We start from the raw sequence: 21,484 nt of genomic DNA, 5'->3' as shown, positions 1-21,484 counted from the left end.
TGTCGCGAATCCTTTGAGGTGGAGGGAATGCACGACATACAGTAGTGTCCAGTACCGCACCTATGAACAGGTTGCGCTGGGAGGGCACCAGGTGAGACTTGGGTACATTTATCGAAAAACCCAACCTGTGCAACAACTGAGTTGTCTCTTGCAGATGATGGAGCACCCTCACCGGTGACTCCGCCTTGATCAGCCAGTCGTCCAAATACGGGAATACAGGAATCCCCGACCTCCTGAGATGTGCTGCCATCACCTTGGTGAAGACTCGAGGCGCAGTAGTAAGCCCAAACGGAAGGACCGCAAACTGGTAGTGCTGCGACCCCACCGTAAAACGGAGATACCTCCTGTGCGACTTCAGGATGGGAATGTGGAAATACGCATCCTGCAAGTCGAGCGACACCATCCAGTCTTCTTCCATCAGCGCTTGAATAACCTGAGCAAGGGTGAGCATCTTGAACTTCTCCTGTTTGAGATAGAGGTTCAAAATCCTGAGGTCCAGGATAGGCCGAAGCCTGCCATCCTTCTTGCGTATCAGGAAATACCGGGAGTAGCACCCCTGACCCCTTTCCTGCTCTGGAACCACCTCTATCGCACCTTTTCGGAACAGAGCCAGGACTTCTTCCTGCAGGAGAAGCAGGTGGTCCTCTGAACAAAAACCTTGGCAAGGAGGGTAATTGGGAGGGAATTCCTGAAAAGGAAGTGCATACCCATTCTCTATGAGATTGAGAACCCAAAGATCTGATGTAACCGATTCCCAATCTCGTAGAAAATGAGTAAGCCGACCCCCTACTGGCCCCACATGATCCAGAATGGTGGATCTAGGGCTGCTTTGCTGATGCGGGTGGGGGTTGGGAATTATTGGAGGAAGTGGAGGAGGAGGAGACTTGACGTCCACGACCACGACCCTTCTGTCTACCTCTATAGGACTTATACAGAGGGTTCTGCTGCTGCTGCTGTTGTTGCTGTGCCTGTCTGAAGGGACGAAAAGAGGATCTCCCAAAGCCTCTAAACTTTCTAGTTGTCGACCCTCTCATCTGGAGACCCAAGGATCTTGCGGTAGCACGGCTATCCTTGAACCTTTCCAGGGCGACATCCGCCTTCTTACCAAAAAGACCAGTTCCTTCAAAAGGCAAGTCCAGCAACGTAGATTGCACATCCGCAGAGAAATCAGAGGATTTCAACCATGCAGCCCTCCTGGACGCAATAGAAGAACCCATAATCCTGGCAACAGAATCAACTGTGTCCATGCCACTCTGAATAACCATACGTGCAGCAGCCTGAGTGTCTGAGACCACCTCATTAAAGTTCTTTCTGTCTTCCTCTGGAAGCTTAGGTGATAACTGCTTCACAGAGTCCATCAACGCATGGACATACCTTCCTAAAAGGCAAGTAGCGTTAGTGGACTTAAGAGCCATGCTCCCTGAAGAGAAAGTCTTCTTAGCAGACTGATCCAATTTTTTTGAGTCTTTGTCCGCTGGAACTTGAGGAAAGGAGCCCGCTGCCCTGTTAGAACATGCCGCCTGCACTACAAGGCTCTCCGGAGATGGGTGCGAAGAGAGAAACTCAGGGTCACCAGGAGCCACCCTGTAGCGCCTTGCAATCGATCTTGAAACCGCAGGAGCAGACAACGGTCTCTTCCAAACCTCCTTTATAGGATCAGATAAGGCATCAGTGAACGGCAAAGTAGGTTCAACTATAGAAGAGGGCGCGTGCAAAACCTCTGTAAGGATGTTGGGCTTGTACTCAACCGTGGGCAGTTTCAAGTTAAGAAGATCAGCAGCCTTCCTAATAACGACGTGATAGGGTGCCACGTCCCTAGAAGGAGCATCAGAAGCAGAAGGTAAACCCCACTCAGGAGAGAGCTCCAGACCACTAGCATCACGCAGGTCTTCAAAGTCATCATCATGATCAAGAAGCTCACCCTCTTCCATATCTGAATCTTCACCACCTTTTTCTTCCAGGAGACGCTGAGCCCTGCGCCTCGACCACTCCAATCGAACCGAAGTCGACGGATCCGGTAACGACTCCGACGGAGCCGGATTCGACGTCGAGCGAGGAGCCTGAGCAGACGGAGGACGAGACTCACGGACAGGTGTGGTACCTCGATCCAAACTACGAGGTCGATCCGGAGTCGGCGAAGCAGCATGCGGAGTCGAAGACCTCGGTGGAGCCGTACCGAGCCAAGGTGTTAGTGGCGCCGGCATAAAAGGCATAAATGGAGCTGGAGCATACGACTGAGGAATGCCCAAATTGTACGACAATGGACCCATGGGACCAACAGGTGCTCCAGCGGGGTACATTGCCCTGGAATACACTCCAAACATCGCATTGAGAAAATGCGAGGGGTCCTGACCAGGACCAGGAAAGGGAGGGTAAGAACCTACCGGATGCTCCAAAGGAGGTCGTTCCGACACAGGTTCACTCTGACCTTCTGGATCCACAGGAGCCTCCATCGGAGTCGGAGTTTGAGGAGCTACCTCTTCTTCCTCCTCATGTTCCGAAGTATGTAAAGATACCGGATCCGGTTCCGGTTCCGGAGTCGGGGAACCTCCGACGGACTGAGCAGGAGAAGGAGAAACGAAGTCCTTATGGTGTTTGCGAGATTTCTTCTTCGAATCTGAAGATTCCTTTCCTGAATGATGCCTCGAGCTGTGCTTCCTCCTCTTGTGCTTCTTCTTCGAAGAGCTCGAAGCGTGACCCGAAGCCGACTTTGATCCAGACCTTGATCTCTCCCTGGACCTCGACCTCGCTCTGGATCTCGACCTCGACACCGACCTCGACTTCGATCGAGACCTTTGCTTCGACTTCGAGCGTCTCGACGTCGACCTCGAAGATCTCCCAGCATCTCTTCCCTTTACCTTCGCGAGAAGTAGTTTTGCTTCACGCTCACGAAGCGCCTTTGGGTTCATCTTAAAACAAGGCTGACAGTTCTTCACGTCGTGGTCTGAACCCAGACACCACAAACAGTCGCCATGTGGGTCGGTGATCGATATCATGCGGGCGCAAGACCCACACTGCTTAAATCCTGTCTTCCTCGACGACATTCTCGATGAAGAAACAAATCGCAAGGAGAAACAGAAACCTTAAGACAATAGCCAGATACTAAGTATCGCAGAAGATCCCGAAAACCGTGAGCGTCGGAGACGCGGAAAAAAGGGAACTGACGTCATCACGCCGGCGTGGGCCTGATAAGGAGTCGGTGACGTCAGACGGAGTCGCGCGCGAAGCCGTGCTCCTATGACGTCGTCCACGTCGGCGTGCTACAAAGAAAAAATTCCGAACGTTGCTGACGCAAGGGGGATATTCACAAGGTGGGGAATCCACACGGCAGATGTATCTATCAGAAATGCTACTTACCAGTATGCATCTGTTCTTGGCATGTAGGGCTGCTGACATTCAAATCTGTGCATAGATCGCCGCCTAGTGTTGGGTCCAGATGATTGCACATTGTTGTCCTGGAAGAGTCTTCGAAGTATCACGAGATAGGTGGCTCCTCACCTGGACTACAGTGTGCATGGGCATCCTCTCCATCCTCAGATTGTTTTTCGCCATTGTGGCAGAGATGGAGTATGATACAGTAAGTGATGACCATGCCTGAGAATAATTCTGAGTGCTACAGCTGCGACAGGCACCGGGAGGTGCGGGCGATATGAATGTCAGCAGCCCTACATGCCAAGAACAGATGCATACTGGTAAGTAGCATATTCCGTTCGAGGCATGTGAGCTGCTGAATTCATATCTGTGCATAGAATAAATAGCAGTTTTCTCCTTAGCGGTGGTTGCCCGTGCCAGCTGCAGCAGTCTGAAAAAGAGTTCTGAGAACAGCCTGTCCTACAGCAGCTTGTTGTTTGGAGTGTACATCCACGCAGTAGTGTTTGGTGAATGTATGTATGGTGGTCCATGTGGCTGCTCTACCTATATCCTCTAGAGGAATGTTACCTAGGAAAGTAATGGATCCCCTAACTTGCGTGTGGAATGCGCTCTTGGGGGAACTGTTAATGTGCGTTTAGCCTTGTGATAACAGATTTGTATGCACTTAACAATCCATCTGGCTATACCTGATTTGGAAATGGGGTTGCCTTTGTGCTGTGGAGAGAGGGCAACAAACAGTTGTTTAGTTTTCCTGAAATCTTTTGTCCTGTCTATGTAATACAGGAGAGCTCTTTTAACATCTAGTGTGTGCAGTGCGCGGTCTGCCACTGAATCGGGATTTGGGAAGAATACTGGCAGTTCTATTGTTTGGTTAATGTGGAACTGTGACACCACCTTAGGCATAAATTTAGGGTTGGTACGCAGCACTACCCTATTAGCATGAATCTGTATGAAAGGCTCCTGAATAGTTAGGGCTTGCAGCTCACTAACTCTTCTTAGCGATGTGATCGCTACTAGAAAGGCCACTTTCCATGTGATAAATTGTATCTCACAAGAGTGAAGAGGTTCAAAAGGTGGTCCCATTAGTCTGGTGAGAACTATGTTTAGATTCCAGACAGGTGAAGGCGGGTGTCTGGGAGGAATTACTCTTTTGAGTCCCTCCATAAAAGCTTTAATCGCAGGCACTTTGAAAAGGGAAAGGTGCTGTCTGTTTTGAAGATAAGCTGCCATTGCAGCCAAATGTATCCTGATGGAACTATATGCCAGATTGCATCTCTGTAGATGCAACAAATAACATAGAATATTTTGCGTTGATGCATCCAGCGGATTTATGTCATTATTGGAACAATAAATGACAAAACGCTTCCATTTTGCCGCGTAGCACGCCCTGGTTGTAGGCCTTCTAGCCTCCTTGATAATCTTCATACAATCAGGGGGCAGGTTGAGGTAGCCAAACTCTATGACCTCAGGAGCCATATTGCAAGGCTCAACTGTTGCGGATCTGGGTGCTGAATGTCTGGGTGTGAGTCGCAGTCGCTGGTGAGGCACCACTGAAAGTTCTAGGAACGTGGTGTACCATGCCTGTCTTGCCCATGTTGGAGCAACTAGGATGAGTGTCATTGAGTACTGCAGCAGTTTGCGCGCTACCAGCGGTATGAACGGTGCTGGAGGAAAAGCGTACGCAAATCTGTTTGACCAGTTCATCCATATCGCATTGCCCTGAGACTGCGGGTGTGGGAACCTGGCGGCGAAGGTTTGGCATTTTGCGTTTTCTTTTGTGGCGAACAGGTCTATCTCTGGATGACCCCACTGCTGGAAATACGGTTGTAGCACCGAGGGATGAATCTCCCACTCGTGCATTTGATGGCTTTGCCTGCTGAGCAGGTCCGCTATCTGGTTGTCCTTGCCCGGGAGGTGTTCCGCCATGAGGAAGATGTTTCTCTGAATGGCCCACTTCCACATGCTCTGGGCTAGGTGTGACAATTGTGGGGAGTGTGTGCCCCCCCTGCTTTTGGATGTAATACATTGCAGTCATGTTGTCCGTCCGGATCAGCACGACTTTGTTGCACAAATGCAATTTGAATGCCTTCATCGCCATGAAGATTGCCATCAGTTCCAGTAGGTTGATGTGCATCTTCTGCTGCTGCGCGTCCATAGTCCCTGCACCGTATAATGGAGGACATGCGCTCCCCAGCCTTGGAGAGATGCGTCCGTCGTCAGCACTATCTGTGGTACAGGCTCTTGGAACGGTCGTCCCCTGCAAAGGTTTTGTGTGTTCCACGGATGTATGACATTACAACGCATGCTTTTACATCGCATGCTTTTACAACACGGTTTTTACAACGCATGCCATTACAACGCATAGTGCTTTGGGGCGCTGGATAGTGAATAGTTTAATTTACTATTCCAACTCCAGTGCCCGTGGATAGTAGGGAAGGTGTTGGACAGTAAATTAAACCTATTCCCTATCCTAGAGCGCCCCCCAGCGCAATGCGTTGTAATGGTTTGCGTTGTAAAAGTTGCGACGTAAAGGCACTGCGTGGTAAAAGTTGCGTTGTAAAGGATGTTTCCCGTGTTCCACCAATGCAGAGAGTTGTGAGCACGACCGGTCACCAACACTAGGTCCTTCAGATGTCCCTGAGCCTGGTTCCACTGTCGTGCCAAGCACTCCTGAAGCGGACGCATGTGTAGCCTCGCGTGAGGGACTATAAAGATGCAGGAGGCCATCATGCCTATTAGCTGCATAAACATTTGCGCTGGGAGTGAGCGATGGGGTCTGAATTGTTGAATCAGCAATTGCATGCTGTTGATTATTGCTCAATTTGGCTGTGCTGTTGCTGCCAGGGTGTTTATTTCCGCGCCTAGGTACTGTTGTACATGTGCGGGTTGAAGATGAGATTTTGGGTAATTTAGCGAAAATCCTAGACTGTGCAGGAGGTGAATTGTGCAGGACATGTGGCTGGCACATTGCTGGGCTGACTTCGCTTGGATAAGCCAGTCGTCCAGATAAGGATAGACATGAATGTGTTGTCTCCGAAGGTGCGCAGCTACCGTCGCTAAGCACTTGGTAAACACTCTGGGGGCCGTAGTGACCCCGAAAGGCAGGACCTTGAACTGGTAATGCTGGTTGTTTATGGTGAATCTGAGATATTTCCTGTGACCTGGGTGAATTGGAATGTGGAAATATGCGTCCTTTAGGTCTAGGGATGCTAAGAAATCCCCCTGACTGAGCAATGGTAGAACCTGCTGCAAAGTGAGCATGTGAAAATGTTCTGACAAGATGTATTGGTTCAAGGGTCTGAGGTCTAGAATGGGCCTGAGAGACCCGTCCTTTTTAGGGATTAAGAAGTACAGTGAGTACACCCCTGTACCCTGTTGTTCTAAAGGCACGAGTTCTATGGCCCCTTTTTGCAGCATGCAGATGACTTCTTGCTGCAATAAGTGCATGTGCTCTGCGGACATAGGACGGTGCCTTGGGTGTATGTTGTGTGGAGTGGAGGTTAGTTTTAGACAATAGCCGTATTGTATAAGTTGTCTCACCCACCTGTCTGTGGTAATGCCTTCCCAGACTGGCAGGAACTGCTGAAGTCTTCCCCCGACCGGTGTTATATGGTCTGGGGGCAGTGACAAGACGTCTCTGTTTATTGGTGGCGGAGGATCTGGCATTATTATTTCCTCGTCCTTTGGTGCTGTTCCCACGGTATCCACCCCTATTGCTTTTGTTATAGGTGGTTTGTGTTCCTCCTTTGTTGTATTGGGCTTTCTGTGATGCTTGACCTCTAGAAGCTCCCCTGTTACCGGAGCGACGAAAGGAACCGCCCCTGAACTGCTGTGACTGCAGAGCTCCCATGGATTTGGCTGTCTCAGTGTCTTTCTTAATTTTTTCTAGGGTCGTGTCTACATCGGGACCAAATAGTAAGTCAGGGTTAACTGGCTGATTGAGTAAAGTTGTTTGGATCTCTGGCTTGAATCCAGAGATACGGACCCAGGCATGCCTTCTGAGCATCACACTTGTGTTGATGGCCCTAGCTGTTGTGTCTGCCGCATCTAGCGCACATTTAATGGATGCGTTTGTAATTAGCTTCCCTTCCTGTATTAGCATTTCTGCTCCCTCCTTATAAGCGTCAGGCAGGTGTTGTAGTAGCTGCTCTAACGTGTCGTAATGAGCCCTATCATATCTGGCTAATAGGGCCTGTGTATTTGAGATTCTCCAAATATTTGCCGCTTGAGCCGCTACACGTTTGCCAGAAGCTTCCAAGATTTTGGATTCTTTGTCCGGAGGAGGAGCATCACCACTTGTTTGAGAGTTCGCTCTCTTACGAGCATTAGCCACCATCAAGGAGTCCAATGGGAGCTGGCCTTTGATATACGTAGGGTCTACAGGCGCAGGCCTGTATTTCCGTTCAATCCTGGGGTTTACAACCCGTGCCCTTGTGGTTTCTTTGAAAATGTCACCAGCGTGTTTAAGGACACCCTTAAGCATAGGTAATGTTTTTACCGATCTTTCTGAAGTAGAGAAAGTATCAAACAAAAAGTCCTCTTCTACCGGGTCAGCGTGCATTTCTCCATCATGGTTAATGGCTGCTCTTTCAATTAATGCGTTAAACGCAGCCGTATCTTCAGTAGGCGAGGTTTTGACTGTATAGGACTGAGTGTCAGGTGTGGCGTGTGGCTCACTAGGGTCAACAGAGTCAGTCCAGGGTTGAGACTCCTCTTGATCTGTGTCAATAGGATAATTAAATTCATCCTCATTGTATCCTTCCCCCACATCCTCAGTGGTATGTGTGGGAGAATAGGTATATTCCTGTCCATAGGACTCGATAGGTTCAAAAAGAGCAGGTGAGGTAGCAGAGTCCCTTTTCTTTTTGAGTGGTATCTTGTATGACTCCATAGGATGTTCTGGAATGATCTTTCGTTTATAAATAGTGAGTCTTCCAGTTTCGGAGTCAATGAAAAGTTTCGACTGATTATCATAGGAGGGCGCTTGGAACACCACGTCCTCTCCAATGGGCTGGGTCCTTGAGGCCACCGACGATTTTGTTGTTGTGCCGGTGCTTGTTTGTAGCTGGAAAGCCTTAGGGCGCGCAGTCGGGGGCAGTCCGTACTTTATTGGTGGCGTAGGCCTTGGAGACTGACTGACCTGCTTTGAGGTTGGCGCCGCCTTCGATGCGACCGACTTCGTTTTATCAGGATGCTGTTCGTGGCCATGCGTCGACTCGAGCTGTTGGTGCGCAGCAGGCACGCTCTTTTGCTTCGACTTGCTATGCTCTTTCGGGTCGAGTTTGCTTTTCGACTCGAAGGCCTTGACCATTAGTGGCATGGAGGCCTGAAGCTTCGGATCGATAGTCTTCTGAGCCTTGAGTCCTTTGTCAGTGTCGCCTTCTTTGGACTTGGACGTCGACGGCGTCAGCGTGACGTGCTTGACTTTAGATACAGGCTTTGTCGATCCGATATTCGGTCCGACACCCCCTTTTGACCCCGAGGGGTCGATGACACTCTTCAATTTGATTGGATCCGAAGTCGTCGATCTGATGACTGTTTTTATCAGTTTCAGTTTAGCTTCTGTCGGTTTCTGTTTCGATTTCACCGCTGATTGTGGTTGATCGACCGATGGCTCTTTAGAAATATTCTTAGCCGGGCCTTGAAGCGGGGCTATAGAATGTGGATGAAGATCTTGGCTAAGGCCTTCCGGCGATGCCTCGACCTGAGCCTTGGAAGGTACAGTGTCATTACCGGGCCCCACGATTGCGGTTGGGCCTTGCTCATCGCTTGAGTCGTCATCGACGGCTCCGATGGCTTGTGGGTCTCCTACCTCGACGACGTCTTCATCATGGACGTAGTCTTCGTCCTCATCATAGTTTGAGTTTTGCTCCGACGCGGGATCCGACTGTTGATCAGGATCCTCTTCTTCTACGCCCTCGTCGTCTTCAGCCTCGAAGATGTTCTCTGGGTCGGGCGCTGTCTTCCGCGCCGACTGTCTCGCTGCGCGTCGAAGCCGAAGTGTTTTCTTCGACCTGAATCGAGAACAGGCCATGCAGCTGGCCTCGTCGTGGTCCGGTGATAGGCATTTATTGCACACCGGGTGCACATCGATGTGAGGGTATTTTGAGTTGCAAACGGGGCATCGTTTGAACGGGCTCCGTTCCATCGTAGATCGTTGATGGGGCCTTTGGTGTCAAAAAAGGCAATCGGCCTTCGACGTCCGGCTTGAAGAACTGGAACAAGTACGTGGCACCGAACGAAAGACAATACCGACGCCCCTAAGGCCTTTTGGCCTTCAACAAAGTTTTTTATATCGATTCCGAACGTGAGTTACGAAAGTACATCCGAACCCAATGGCGGAAAAAAACAATCTGAGGATGGAGAGGATGCCCATGCGCATTGTAGTCCAGGGGAGGAGCCACCTATCTCGTGATACTTCGAAGACTCTTCCAGGACAATAATGTGCAATCATCCGGACCCAACACTAGGCGGCGATCTAAGCACAGATATGAATTCAGCAGCCCACATGTCTCGAACATTAAAATCCCCCTGATATAGGGGACATTCTGACCCGCATTCAGGTAAACCCTTCATTATTCAAGGCTAGCGCCTTTTTTAATCTGAAAGCAGAATCTCTTCAGTCCTGACCATCATAGCCCAAGTACACCATCCAGGAAACCATCCCCTTCAGTGAGGTAAATTTACTTTAACATAATTTCCCGCTTACCGTGCTTGTTGCTCTGGGGGGCACGCCTCCGCAGACTGTGCTCGAGCAGCTGGTGGGTGCGTGTGGGGCTGGCTCCAGCCATCAGACGCACAGTAGCCTCATGCAGAAATACCTAACGAGTCAGGAAGAATTGAAGACCTCATCACATTGGGACGAACTGCTTATTCATTGTACAGCAAAAACAATTAGGGACCACACTACACTGACAGAGCATTCATCTATCCCAAGCACAGCAGGTAAGAAAAGGAAAATATTACTTACACAGTAACCATCTTTTAGATGCATCTAGTGCTGTAGAAAAACATGTTGGGCATTTTTCTGCCATCTAGTGTTGAGTCTGGATGTTTGCAATTTTTTTTGTTTGAAGTCTTCAGTACTGATATCTTGTTACTCTCCCAAGCCTACAAATGCACCAGGAAAATTAATTTACTCAAGATGCATTCCTCCCCCCCCACCGCCCACACGGGTGACGTTTGGAAGTGGAGGGTAGTGAAACAGGACAAGAAATGTGTACAATGGACTGTAAAGAAAAATGCTAACTCAATAAACTGACATGGTGAGAAAGTGCCATCTTTCTTGCCTTGGTATGCCCCCACTTTTTTCTGAACTGCTGATGTGCTTTGACTGAGTGTGCCCTGGGTCCCTGCCAATCAGGTACCCACCAGGGCCGGTTTTCTTCCCTAAAAAACTATGCAGAAACAAAATACCCCATTGGCATCTCTGGCCACCTGTCAGCCCCTAGTAAATGGTACCCTAGGTACCCAGGGCATGGTGACCAGAGAAGACCCCTAAAAGCTGTAGCACTGATTGTGCCACCCTCAGGGGCCCTGTACCCTGGCACCCACACACTGCCTTTGCAGGCTGAGTGCCTAAGTACCGAACCAAAACAAGAGTCGACATGGCACACATCCCTATGTGCCATGCCCACAGAACCCACTGCCCTGGCATACCTCAGTCACCCCTCTAGCTGGGTGCCATATGCCAGAGGTGAGGGCACAGGTGCATGAGCCCTGTGCCCCTACAGTACCCAGGGCCATTCCTGGGCACTGTAAGTGCAGTGATGCCATTAAGAGTATATGGTGCTGGGAGGTAGTCATTACGAATTCAACAGCACCATAATGGCTACACTGAAGACTGACAAGTTTGGTATCAAACTTCTCAGCACATTAAACCCGCACTGATGCCAGTGTGGCATTTAATGTAACATGCACGGGAGGGCATCTTAGAGATGCCCTCCAAAACCCGAACCTACAATCCACGTCTGGGCTGAGTGGCTGCAGAGGCTGCCACACAGCAGACATGTTGCTGGACCCCTGGGTGGAGAGCCCCAAGCTCTCCTGGGTCTGCAACAAAGCACATCCTGAGCGAGGTGCTATGTCTCCTCCCCCAGGATGGACAGGGGGAAGCTTCAAAGGCATACCGCCTCTGAGAGCTTCTCCAGACCATTTGCTGTACCCAGCAACCAGCCCCCCCACCAGTCCTACCCCCATTCTGGCGGGAAGACTGCCGGGAAAAACTACGTCAGGAAGGGGGGTGTGCCAACCTATGCCAACTCCACCCCTCAGGTGAAGGAAGCGAGGTGAAGCACGACCCCGGGCTCCGGCCATCTTGTAGATGGGGAGTCCTGCCCAATCCCAGCTAGGCTCCTGCCCCCCTCCCACAGGAGAAGAGCAGGCTAGGGGGTGTACTCACCCCAGGACAGGGACCCATTAGTCCCTGCCCTTGCCCTACCTGTAACGCCCCTAAATGTAGTATTTAGGGGCTCCCTGAACCTTCCTTCCTCAGATCCCGATATCAAAAGAAGATCAACAAGAAGACCCGCCGCGCAGCTGCTAACAACAGGACAACAACAACTGACTTGGCCCCAGCCCTACCGGCCTGTTGATCCTGGAACCTGCTCCTGCCTTACCCGGCGACCTCCGCGGACAGCAACTTTGGGGCACCCAGAGGACCTGCCGGCCTTGACCCTCTCGACGATTGGGACTCCCTCCAGCAGAGGCTCTGCTGCAACAACCCGCCTGGTGCCAGCCAGGAAGCTTCGGACCAGTCCACTCTGCACCAGCCGAGCCTGGGCCGGGCCAACCCGAACCAAGACCACGAGGACGTCCCCCCGGCGACTGGGACCCGAAGTCCAGTGCCCAAAGACCCTCCTCGAAGAACCAGGGGTCACCCCAAACGCGACCAGCCGAGGGTAAGCTTTTCCGACACCCTAAGACAACCCTGCACCCGGAGCTCTACAGCCCCCTGTGCCTCCCTTTGGGGTACCTACCTGTGCTCCAAGATCCCAACTTACCTCTGGAAGTGCTGGTCGCCCCTGGAGAGTCTCCATCCCCGAGCCTGCAGCCTTTGTTCCTTTTTTACCTTTCCCATTGGATAACATTGAGCGCCAGACAGCTCAAAAGCACCCTGCACCCAGCCGCCCGAGTGCCGCTGGCTGTGCCACCTTTGCCCTATCCTACTCCCCTCTTTGCCCTGAGCAAGTGACCAGGAGCCCAGCTCCCACAGCCGCGTGGCCTGATAGCCAGCAGCCACCAACCGAAGGCCCCCTTTCCCTCATTGGATATCATTGGGGGTAACTACCTCTGCACCCGGCCGGCCGGCCGCAGAGGTAGTTCTGCTGCTGGAGCTGAACCAACTGTACTTACCTGACCCTGGGGGACCCCTGAGTCTATGCCCGAACCTTAACTTCACCAGCCAAGTACCCACCTGGAAACCGGTAACTCACTTATCTGCCATTGGATAACATTGACTAACGTGGACTCGAAAATTTTCTAAGTGTGAAGTTTTGGAAACTGAAAATATTCTTATAAAATCTGCCGAGTTCCGAAGTACTCACCTGTAAGCAGGGGAGAAGCCAGTACTGTACCTTGTAGCCCAGTGCTGAACCGCAAAATAAATCCTGACCGGGTTTACTAGTAATCTGTATTTTCTCCATAGGAACCCATTATCTGTTTTTCTCTGACATTTCTTCTGTCTACTTTTGAAAACTTGAAATATTCTTTAAAAATCATACAAATTACTGAAACGCAATTACCCACCTGTTTTAAGTTAAGACCTCAGTAACTCAGTACTGGATTACAAAAGTAACGCGATCGTACTTTACCTGTTACCTGAATTTTCTCCCATTGGATAACATTGTCAGACTTAACTTGAAAAGTTTTTAAGTGTGAACTTTTAAAACAGCTTTATATTCATGCAAATTCACTACAGTAACTAAAACGGTTTTACTAAATTGGTTTCAGTTTAGACCCCAGGACTGAATCTAGGATCTAGTTCTGAAACTACAAAAGTAATCTGTGGGATAATCAACTGTACTTATATGCTGAAAAACCCATTGAGCTCAATGCTAAAGTGTGTCTAGACTTGTGTTGCCTTCAGCAACCCCTGTATCTATTGTGTTCACAAACTTTATTGCTTCCTTGCAAAGTAACTACATGAGGGTATTCATATCTAGAAAAGTATATTTTTTATGCCTGTTGGTTCTAAAAATAAAACAACTATATCTTTTGATATAAAAACAATTGGCCTAGAGTTCATTCTTTGAGTGTGTGAAATCCTTTGCTGACTGAGTGTGTACAACAAATGCTTTGCACTACCCTCTGGTACTGCCTTACTGCTCGACCAAGCTACCACTTTTGAGAGTAAGGTCAGTCCTGACTTTAACCTCTGTTATACCTTTGGGGTTGGTGGACTCTATACATACTGTACTTCATTATTGTCCAGTATATATAGAGCCACTTTCTCACAACGGGGGACACGGTTCCGGGAGATGGGAATCATTAGCTAACAGAAGCTGCCAAGCGGGTATACCCCGAGATAGCAGGCCCCTCCTCCCTCCCTACTGGACTGTTCACTGATGCGCAGCTGCCCCTCCAGTTTTCCTGTAGATGCAGGCTTCACCCTGGAGAGTCGCTCCCCCCCTCTAATGCAAGGATAGAGACAGATCGAACAACGCATAGACCAGCAAAGCCCACCGTGTTCATTCATTAATGGCAGATCCTTTCTTACATTTGTATTTTTAGTAGTTTGTTAGTGAATGTTTATTAATTAGTATATGTTTTATTGGTATATTTCCGGTTCCCCTTTTTCTTTTTTCCTCTGCGATGTCCCTCTGCTAGGGTATTGGAGTGATAACATTCCGATGTCAGCTACATTTACTGACTATGTATGTACTGAGTCCTATCGCTATTTCTAGATTATCTTTTATTATCATATAATATCATTGTTTTTCTTTGTGGGTAGGAAACAATAGTCAGGCAATGTGGACAGGTAATCACAATGTGACATGGTTAACTTTTGGCTTATGTGATATGTGTACACAATGACATACCCTGATTGTACTCCAGTGCTGTATAGTGCGGACTTCTACAGTGATTTAATGGAGTTGTATAATACAGTTTGATTTGTTACTTTTGTTATTTCTGTCTTGTCATGCAAAGTGTAAGTAAAACAGAAGGAAGGAAATCTGAGAAAAAACCAAGAGACATTTAAAAAAAAAAAAAAAGATGAACAGTCTTCCAAAGCCATATCTCTTACATACAAATAACTTAACAATAATATGCTGGACAGATTGGCCAAACTGAGAGAACAGTGTTGCCTGGAGGAGGGAGACAGAGGTTGTGGACTGGGAGGTGGCCCTGATGCACCCGAAGGTGGCGATAAAATCCTGCCTGCGTCGAATCAAACTTAAAATCCTCCATCAGGTGTACTATGACAGGGACCGGCTACATCCAATGGAAAGGGTGACCTCTCTGGACTGTCTTCAATGTGGGGCGGTGAGGGATTCCTACTTCCACACCCTCTGGAACTGACCGGATATCCAGATATACTGGACACAGGTGGTGAGTACTGAGCCGGTGGTGGGTGAAATCATACCTCTCGATCTCAAATACATCTTGTTGGGAGTGCCGGGAGATGGCGATATTCCTAGTACACAATTTATTTTTTGCAATTTAGGGTTGGCGGTGGCTAAGCGAGATGTGGCACGACATTGGTGGGCACCTGAAGCCTCAACAATGGTGGAGAGGAATGGACCTGTATGAAGAGGCTTAACAGGTCACGTACAAACGTTGGGAGCACATGTGTACATTTTATAAGATCTGGGGTGGGTGGGTGAGAGACTATGATATACCTCTCTCACCGGGAGCTGCGACTCCCTTGCCATTATTGTAGTGTGGTGACGAGGGGGGAACACTACTGTAACCATTCATGTTATTTCCCCTATATGTGAAAATGTAATGGAATTGTCTATTGGGATTTCATTGGAGGGTGTGTGTGGGAGCAAGTGACTCCTTATTAGTTCAGTGTTTATTGACAGGTGCACGTTTATCGCCTTATTGTAATGTTTGATACATTGTTAGTGAAATGCCGTGAATGCAAACAAAAACAAAGATTTTTTTAAAATCTTTTTTTACTTTGTTACAGTAAATACTCGAAAATTGGACACTAAAGCCTGTTATAGGCTGTTCTAAAACTATTTGTAACCAAGAATCCTGCATGTAGGTGGGACTATTGAGTGCTCATGACTTTAACTGATTAACCCCTGGAGGAGAAACAGTTTCCTAGCTGTAGAGTTACGTGTATTATAACGTTTATGCAGTATACTTTAACATCAGTCAATAGATATATAACAGACATTTGAAATTTATGCCGTCTGTTTTTAATTTTATTAAAATCACTGAGTGTAGCAAACTCAATGAACCCCTTTCATTCCTTGACAGGGAGGCAAAAAAAGAGGTGGGTCTAGTAGAGCAGCTGTTATTTGTCATAGCTTGTAAGTGGTAACTGGTGAGGACCATCCAGAACCTCTGGCTTACAGATAACTGACTGCAACGATCTATAAAAGATCTCAAGATCAGAAACAGAACACAAGCGCACACACACACACATACATATATATATACACACACACACACCCACCCACCCATCCTCCTCACCACCTGGCACCCACAAAACCATATAAATGCACCCCGTACATGTGTAAGACCAGCAGACTGTTTATCACAAGGAGTCATATTTCAACACAAGCAGTCCCCAGATGCATTATTGCCCAGAGAGTGCAGACTAGGGCTTACAGAGCAAAGTTGCCACATTAGGTCGAGGCGAGAGGCGGCCTTAATCATAATCACAACACAGCTGTTCGGAATTCCCAGACACTTAACACATCTACCCCTTACCTTACGATAGGCTGGTCTGAAATTATGTGCCAGCTTTCTGAGGCTGCTGAGATCCCGCTGGAACCCAGCCAGCTCAGGTGAGGAGGCGTGGGGAGTTTCAGTGCCTGCCTGTACACAGCCGGTCTGCTTCTGCCACAAAGTGGTGCGAAGCGAAAGCAGCAGGTCGCAAGCCAAGAGCTGGACCACCTGGAAAAGAGAAGCGAAAGATCAGCATTAGGTCCCTTGCACCGAGTGAAGGTCCAGACCACTTCAAAAAATATCTTCTCTTCCATCCTAGGGGCTCTCATAGAGCATGGCCTGGACCCTTGGGAGCGAAACATTTCCAACAACTGTCTTTACAGTGTAATGGAAAAATGTATTCACAGATGGGTATCACTGGATGCTTAGCACCATCAACACTGACCATTTCAAAGTCTATATGATCTCTAGATGTATCTTTCAAACCCCAGAACTACCCTTCTCCCATCAGTACCAATTCTTTTAAACTTTCCGCTTTTGCTCCAACTACTACTGCAATAAGGACGTTCTATTAATTCAGTGCTTTTATGTGAAATGTACAAACCATGGTTACTAGAGACCCATGTTCCCTATTCCCCCTGTATCCTGCTTATGCAGTCTCCTATCATGATCGCCAGCATTCCAAATGGTGCTCCAAGACAGGGTCTCGATAACAGGACTATACTACAAATGTGGCACTAGGTTGAGGCAAAACTCCAAATGTACCTGCCAACATCTGATAATGATACTCCAGGTGTAGCAGTTAGCACTAAGCAATACAATATTTATGGCCTTCAGAATTGGATACAATGCTCAATATGCAACAGGAACCATGAACATTGCTTGTTAGGCCTCTCCCTGTGCACTCCAAAGTTGTCTTACCCCAAAGTATCCCCACCAGAGGAACTTGATTTCACATTTAAAAAAAAGACAAACCCATTAGACCAGATCATGAGCAAAGACACAAATGTTAGTTGCCCTAGTTGCAAGTCCATTTTCATTAAACATCAGGATAACCATGTCGAAGCATAAAGAAATTGTAGACTGTAAAAGGCCACTCCAGCTTAAGTATATATGGATTATTTACAGCACTGTGCTCCAGAGGTTGCTGAAACAGCACAACTGTCCTAAAGTAAGATCATTCTTCTTAGATGCGAAAGCCCCGGCAGATCATTCAACGTGAGGAGGACGCAAACCCTCCCACAGGCAGGGGAAGATTTTACGGTTGTGATTCAAAAAATGGCTCCAAGCTGTATAAATGCATGCTACTTACTGACCGCTGTAGTTCACCATGCGTGCTCTCTCCGATTCAGATTCTGAAACGGCTCCATGTGTGAGAGAAACTTCGATTGTAAACTGCAGGAAACCTATTATGCAGAATAGCCAACTTACTTGGCCCAGGACTCAGTTTAGAGGCCTTGTCAGAGCTGTGGTTTCTTTGGATGCTATCCGCTACGACTAAGTAAATACATGAGCACAGACTAAATTAACTCAGCTTCATTTACTATATCCCAATAGCATGCAGGGTTAATTGATCGCCAAGATGCAAGAGCATCAATGCTCTGGGTTCTCAAGGGGGCACAGGTCATTACTCTCCTGTCTAATCCATGAGTTTGGTGAACTGACGCTGAGAAAGGGAAGCCTCTGTACTGCACTGGGGACACATTGCACAGATCAAGGTGACATGCAATGCAACTACAATGCACGCCAGAGAGCTCCCAAAAGGCCCTGCAGTCAAAGGGGCAGAGCAGTCATTAAAGCAACACATGTGCATCGGCCACCAGGAGCATTTGACTTTGCATGCATGACTGTATAGTATCAGCAATGTCGGGTAAGCAACACCATTGTGCAATTGGTCATTCTGTTATGCAGGTATCCGCAGGTCTTCATGTAAACTGGTTCTTACTCTCCTGCAACTCTGCGAACCACAATCTCCCCTATGGCAATATCCCTGCAACATCCACACATATGATCCATTCCAAGATCATCACCCCCACTTTTTCCCTTTTGTAACCCTTTATTTGTATTCTGCCACACCCTCCACTGCACATCCATCTGCATCACTTTCTTGGTTAGCATCCTTCCAGGTCAATGCCCTTTTATCTAGGCCACTCACTCCTTCTCCTGCAGTTTGCATGAACCATCACCATACTTTAATAACTCTTTCCACTATCGGACACCCTACCCTGCAGCCTTCTATGGACCTACCCCCTCTGAATGCAATTCCAGTTGTTCACACCTGCCCTACTGCTATCTGGCCTCTGCTTACTCTGCGTACTCTAAAGCCTCAAGGGCAGTTACCTTGTTCAGGTTGGAGCTGGTGAGCCCCCGGTCCATATTCACGCAATTCCACAGAAGGCCACTGGCTTTCTCGCACTGTCCCAGAGCGCCCTGTTGTCCTTCCACTTTACTGCACACAGCCGCTTGCATGGCCCGGCACAAATGAAAGACTGCCTTCAGCAATGTGTTCCTGGAAGGAGAGGTAAAAGCATCAGACTTACAGGGAGGTATACTCAAAGGTTCTCAGATGCCACTCCCCACACTATATTTTCCTTTTGTTTACATTCTTCCACACAAGGGATAGGGAATGGACCTGTTGCCAGAGCAGCAAATGGAAAGACGGAACACATATGGCAACACACAGAAAACTTGAGACAGACTGACAAATCAAACTTTCAATTTGGTTTCTGGCGATAATCTGACCACAGAATGCATACAGCTTTCAGAGACCACAAGGCAATGGTGCAGAGTCAGAAAGCAGGCAGTGTACTTGCCCGATTAAAAGGGGGGGGGAGGGTTGGTTTCTGTCTCTTTGGAGAAGCATCATTTGAACACCTGTTTACCAATCATCTGGGATGAGTGCGCAGCCCAAGGCCAGTTGGCAGTTTGGGCTGGGCTGCTCCTATTGGAGCAGGACCATGGCTGATTAGAATATGGCTTGGTCGAATCTGAGGTGGCATGGTGAGCACAAATATGGGTTGGAATGCCACCTTGTGCGGTTAGACTCTTTCCTAGCATTCCTCCCAACACCTTTTGGCACACGACTGGAACAGTTATACTACACATTCCACTAGAAACAAGATCACTATTCTATGCATGTTCCCATTCACCTTGATTGTCCATTTGTCTAGATCATGGTCTTTTAATAGGAATCTCATTACAGGGATCCAGTTACAATAATACAACTCAGAAGTGACGCTGCAATTTCTTCAGAATGTCTGGAGCACAACTGTGAGCACAAGTATGGCATACTTTCTATGGACTTCAAAGGGTAAAGCACTTCAGGAAAACAGCATAAAGTCCCCCTCCCAGTGTTAAAGACACAGAAGAGGCTTAATATTTGCTGACACCACAGCCCTGACGAACAAGTTACTTACCTTCGGTAACGCTTTTTCTGGTAGATACTATATCTGCCTGTGGATTCCTCACCTTGTGAATATCCCCTTGCGTCAGCAACATTCGGAAATTCTTTTTGTAGCTTCGCGCCGACGTGGTCTCAGACGTCACAGAGGCACGGCACCGCTCGCGACTCCGCTGACGTCACCGACGCCTATAATAGGCCCACGCCGGCATGATGACATCAGTTCCGCCCTTTTTTCCGTGCCTTCGAGGCACACGGACGGACCGATGACAGTAGACATATACCCAGTATACGCAGTACAAATACCAAGGTAACACACACAGTGTGAAGCAAATGCAACAAAACATTTGAAATAAACAAATACATAATAGAAACTCTGGCATAGAAGAGTGGACAACGGGGAGGCGGGTGGGTCAGTGAGGAATCCACAGGCAGATATAGTATCTACCAGAAAAAGCGTTACCGAAGGTAAGTAACTTGTTCTTCTGATAGATACATCTGCCGTGTGGATTCCTCTCCTTGTGAATAGAGTCCCACAGCAGTCCCCACTCCCAGAGGAGGGTGTCCACTCTTCTAAACCAGGAAATCCTGAAGGACAGAGCGTGCAAAGTGACCCTCCCTCCTCACCTCGGAATCCAAGCAGTAATGCTTCGCGAATGTGTGGAGGGAAGACCAAGTTGCCGCTCTACAAATATCCTCAACAGGCACACCTCTAGCCAACGCTGAGGTTGATGATTTAGCTCTTGTAGAATGAGCCCTTATACCCTCTGGAGGTTCCTTACCGGCCAAAGAGTAGCAGATCTTAATACAGAGGACGATCCATCTTGATAAGGTCCTCTTATGGACCGCTCTTCCTTTCTTGCAGCCAACAAAGCCAATAAAGAGCTGGTCATCCAAACGACAGTCTTTAGTCCTGTCCAGGTAAAAAGACACCGCCCTCTTGGGGTCAAGACGGTGTAATCTCTCCTCCTCCTTGGAAGGGTGTGGGGGAGGATAAAAGGTAGGAAGGGTACTGGATTGACCAAGGTGGAAAGGAGTCACCACCTTTGGCAGAAAAGCAGCCCTGGTCCTAAGAACCATTCGATCAGCATGAATGGTCAAGAAAGGGGGCTTGTGACTAAGAGCTTGAAGCTCACTTACCCTCCTTGCCGAGGTTATTGCAACGAGGAAAACCGTTTTGAAAGTCAGAAGCCTCATAGGACATTTGTGAAGAGGCTCAAAAGGAGCACCCATTAAAAATGTCAAAACAAGATTTAAATCCCACTGAGGCACAATAAAAGGAGTAGGAGGGAACTTATTCATGAGGCCCATCAAAAACCTTAAAACTATAGGAGATTTAAAAAGAGAAGGCTGGTCAGGCAAACAGATAAAAGCCGACAGCGCAGAAAGATAACCCTTCACCGTGGCAACAGCAAGCCCCTGCTGTGCCAGAGAAAGGGCAAACTGGAGAACATCAGATAAATGGGCCCTCAAAGGGTCTATAGACTTCTCCCTGCACCAAGTAACAAATTTAGACCACCTATAAGAATAGATGGACTTAGTGGAGTCACGCCTGGCTGACAAAATGACATCCACCACATCAGGCGGGAGAGAAAAAGAAATCAGGTTGCCCCGTTCAATCTCCAGGCATGAAGGTGTAAGGTCTGGAGGTGGGGGTGTAGAACCTGCCCCTCCATCTGAGAGAGGAGATCTGCCCTGTGAGGGAGACGGAGCGGCGGGTGAGAGGAGAGGTGGAGAAGATCTGAATACCACACCCTTCTTGGCCAATCCGGGGCGATCAATATGACTTGGGCCCGGTCTTGGCGAATTTTCCTCAGAACCCGAGGAATCAAAGGTATGGGAGGAAACGCGTAAAGGAGTTGCGAGCTC

At 48.5% G+C, this 21,484-nt stretch overlaps 1 protein-coding gene across 1 annotated transcript in view; it reads right to left on the bottom strand.

Moving 5' to 3' along the window:
• The window catches only part of SREBF2 (sterol regulatory element binding transcription factor 2), a 251,077-nt gene that overhangs the window by 43,916 nt on the left and 185,677 nt on the right, over positions 1 to 21,484 (bottom strand). The window contains exons 16-18 of the mRNA XM_078683331.1: positions 18,556 to 18,724; positions 16,258 to 16,443; positions 10,082 to 10,193 (exon numbers count right to left, since the gene is read on the bottom strand). Coding sequence (XP_078539457.1) covers positions 10,082 to 10,193; positions 16,258 to 16,443; positions 18,556 to 18,724 — 467 coding nt within the window. The remainder of the gene's footprint in view (positions 1 to 10,081; positions 10,194 to 16,257; positions 16,444 to 18,555; positions 18,725 to 21,484) is intronic.

The sequence above is a fragment of the Lissotriton helveticus genome, chromosome 1_1 (assembly GCF_964261635.1).
Source record: "Lissotriton helveticus chromosome 1_1, aLisHel1.1, whole genome shotgun sequence".
Lineage (NCBI taxonomy): Eukaryota > Metazoa > Chordata > Amphibia > Caudata > Salamandridae > Lissotriton > Lissotriton helveticus.
Note: the sequence above shows the minus strand (reverse complement) of the source record. Positions and strands in the feature narration are given on the sequence as shown.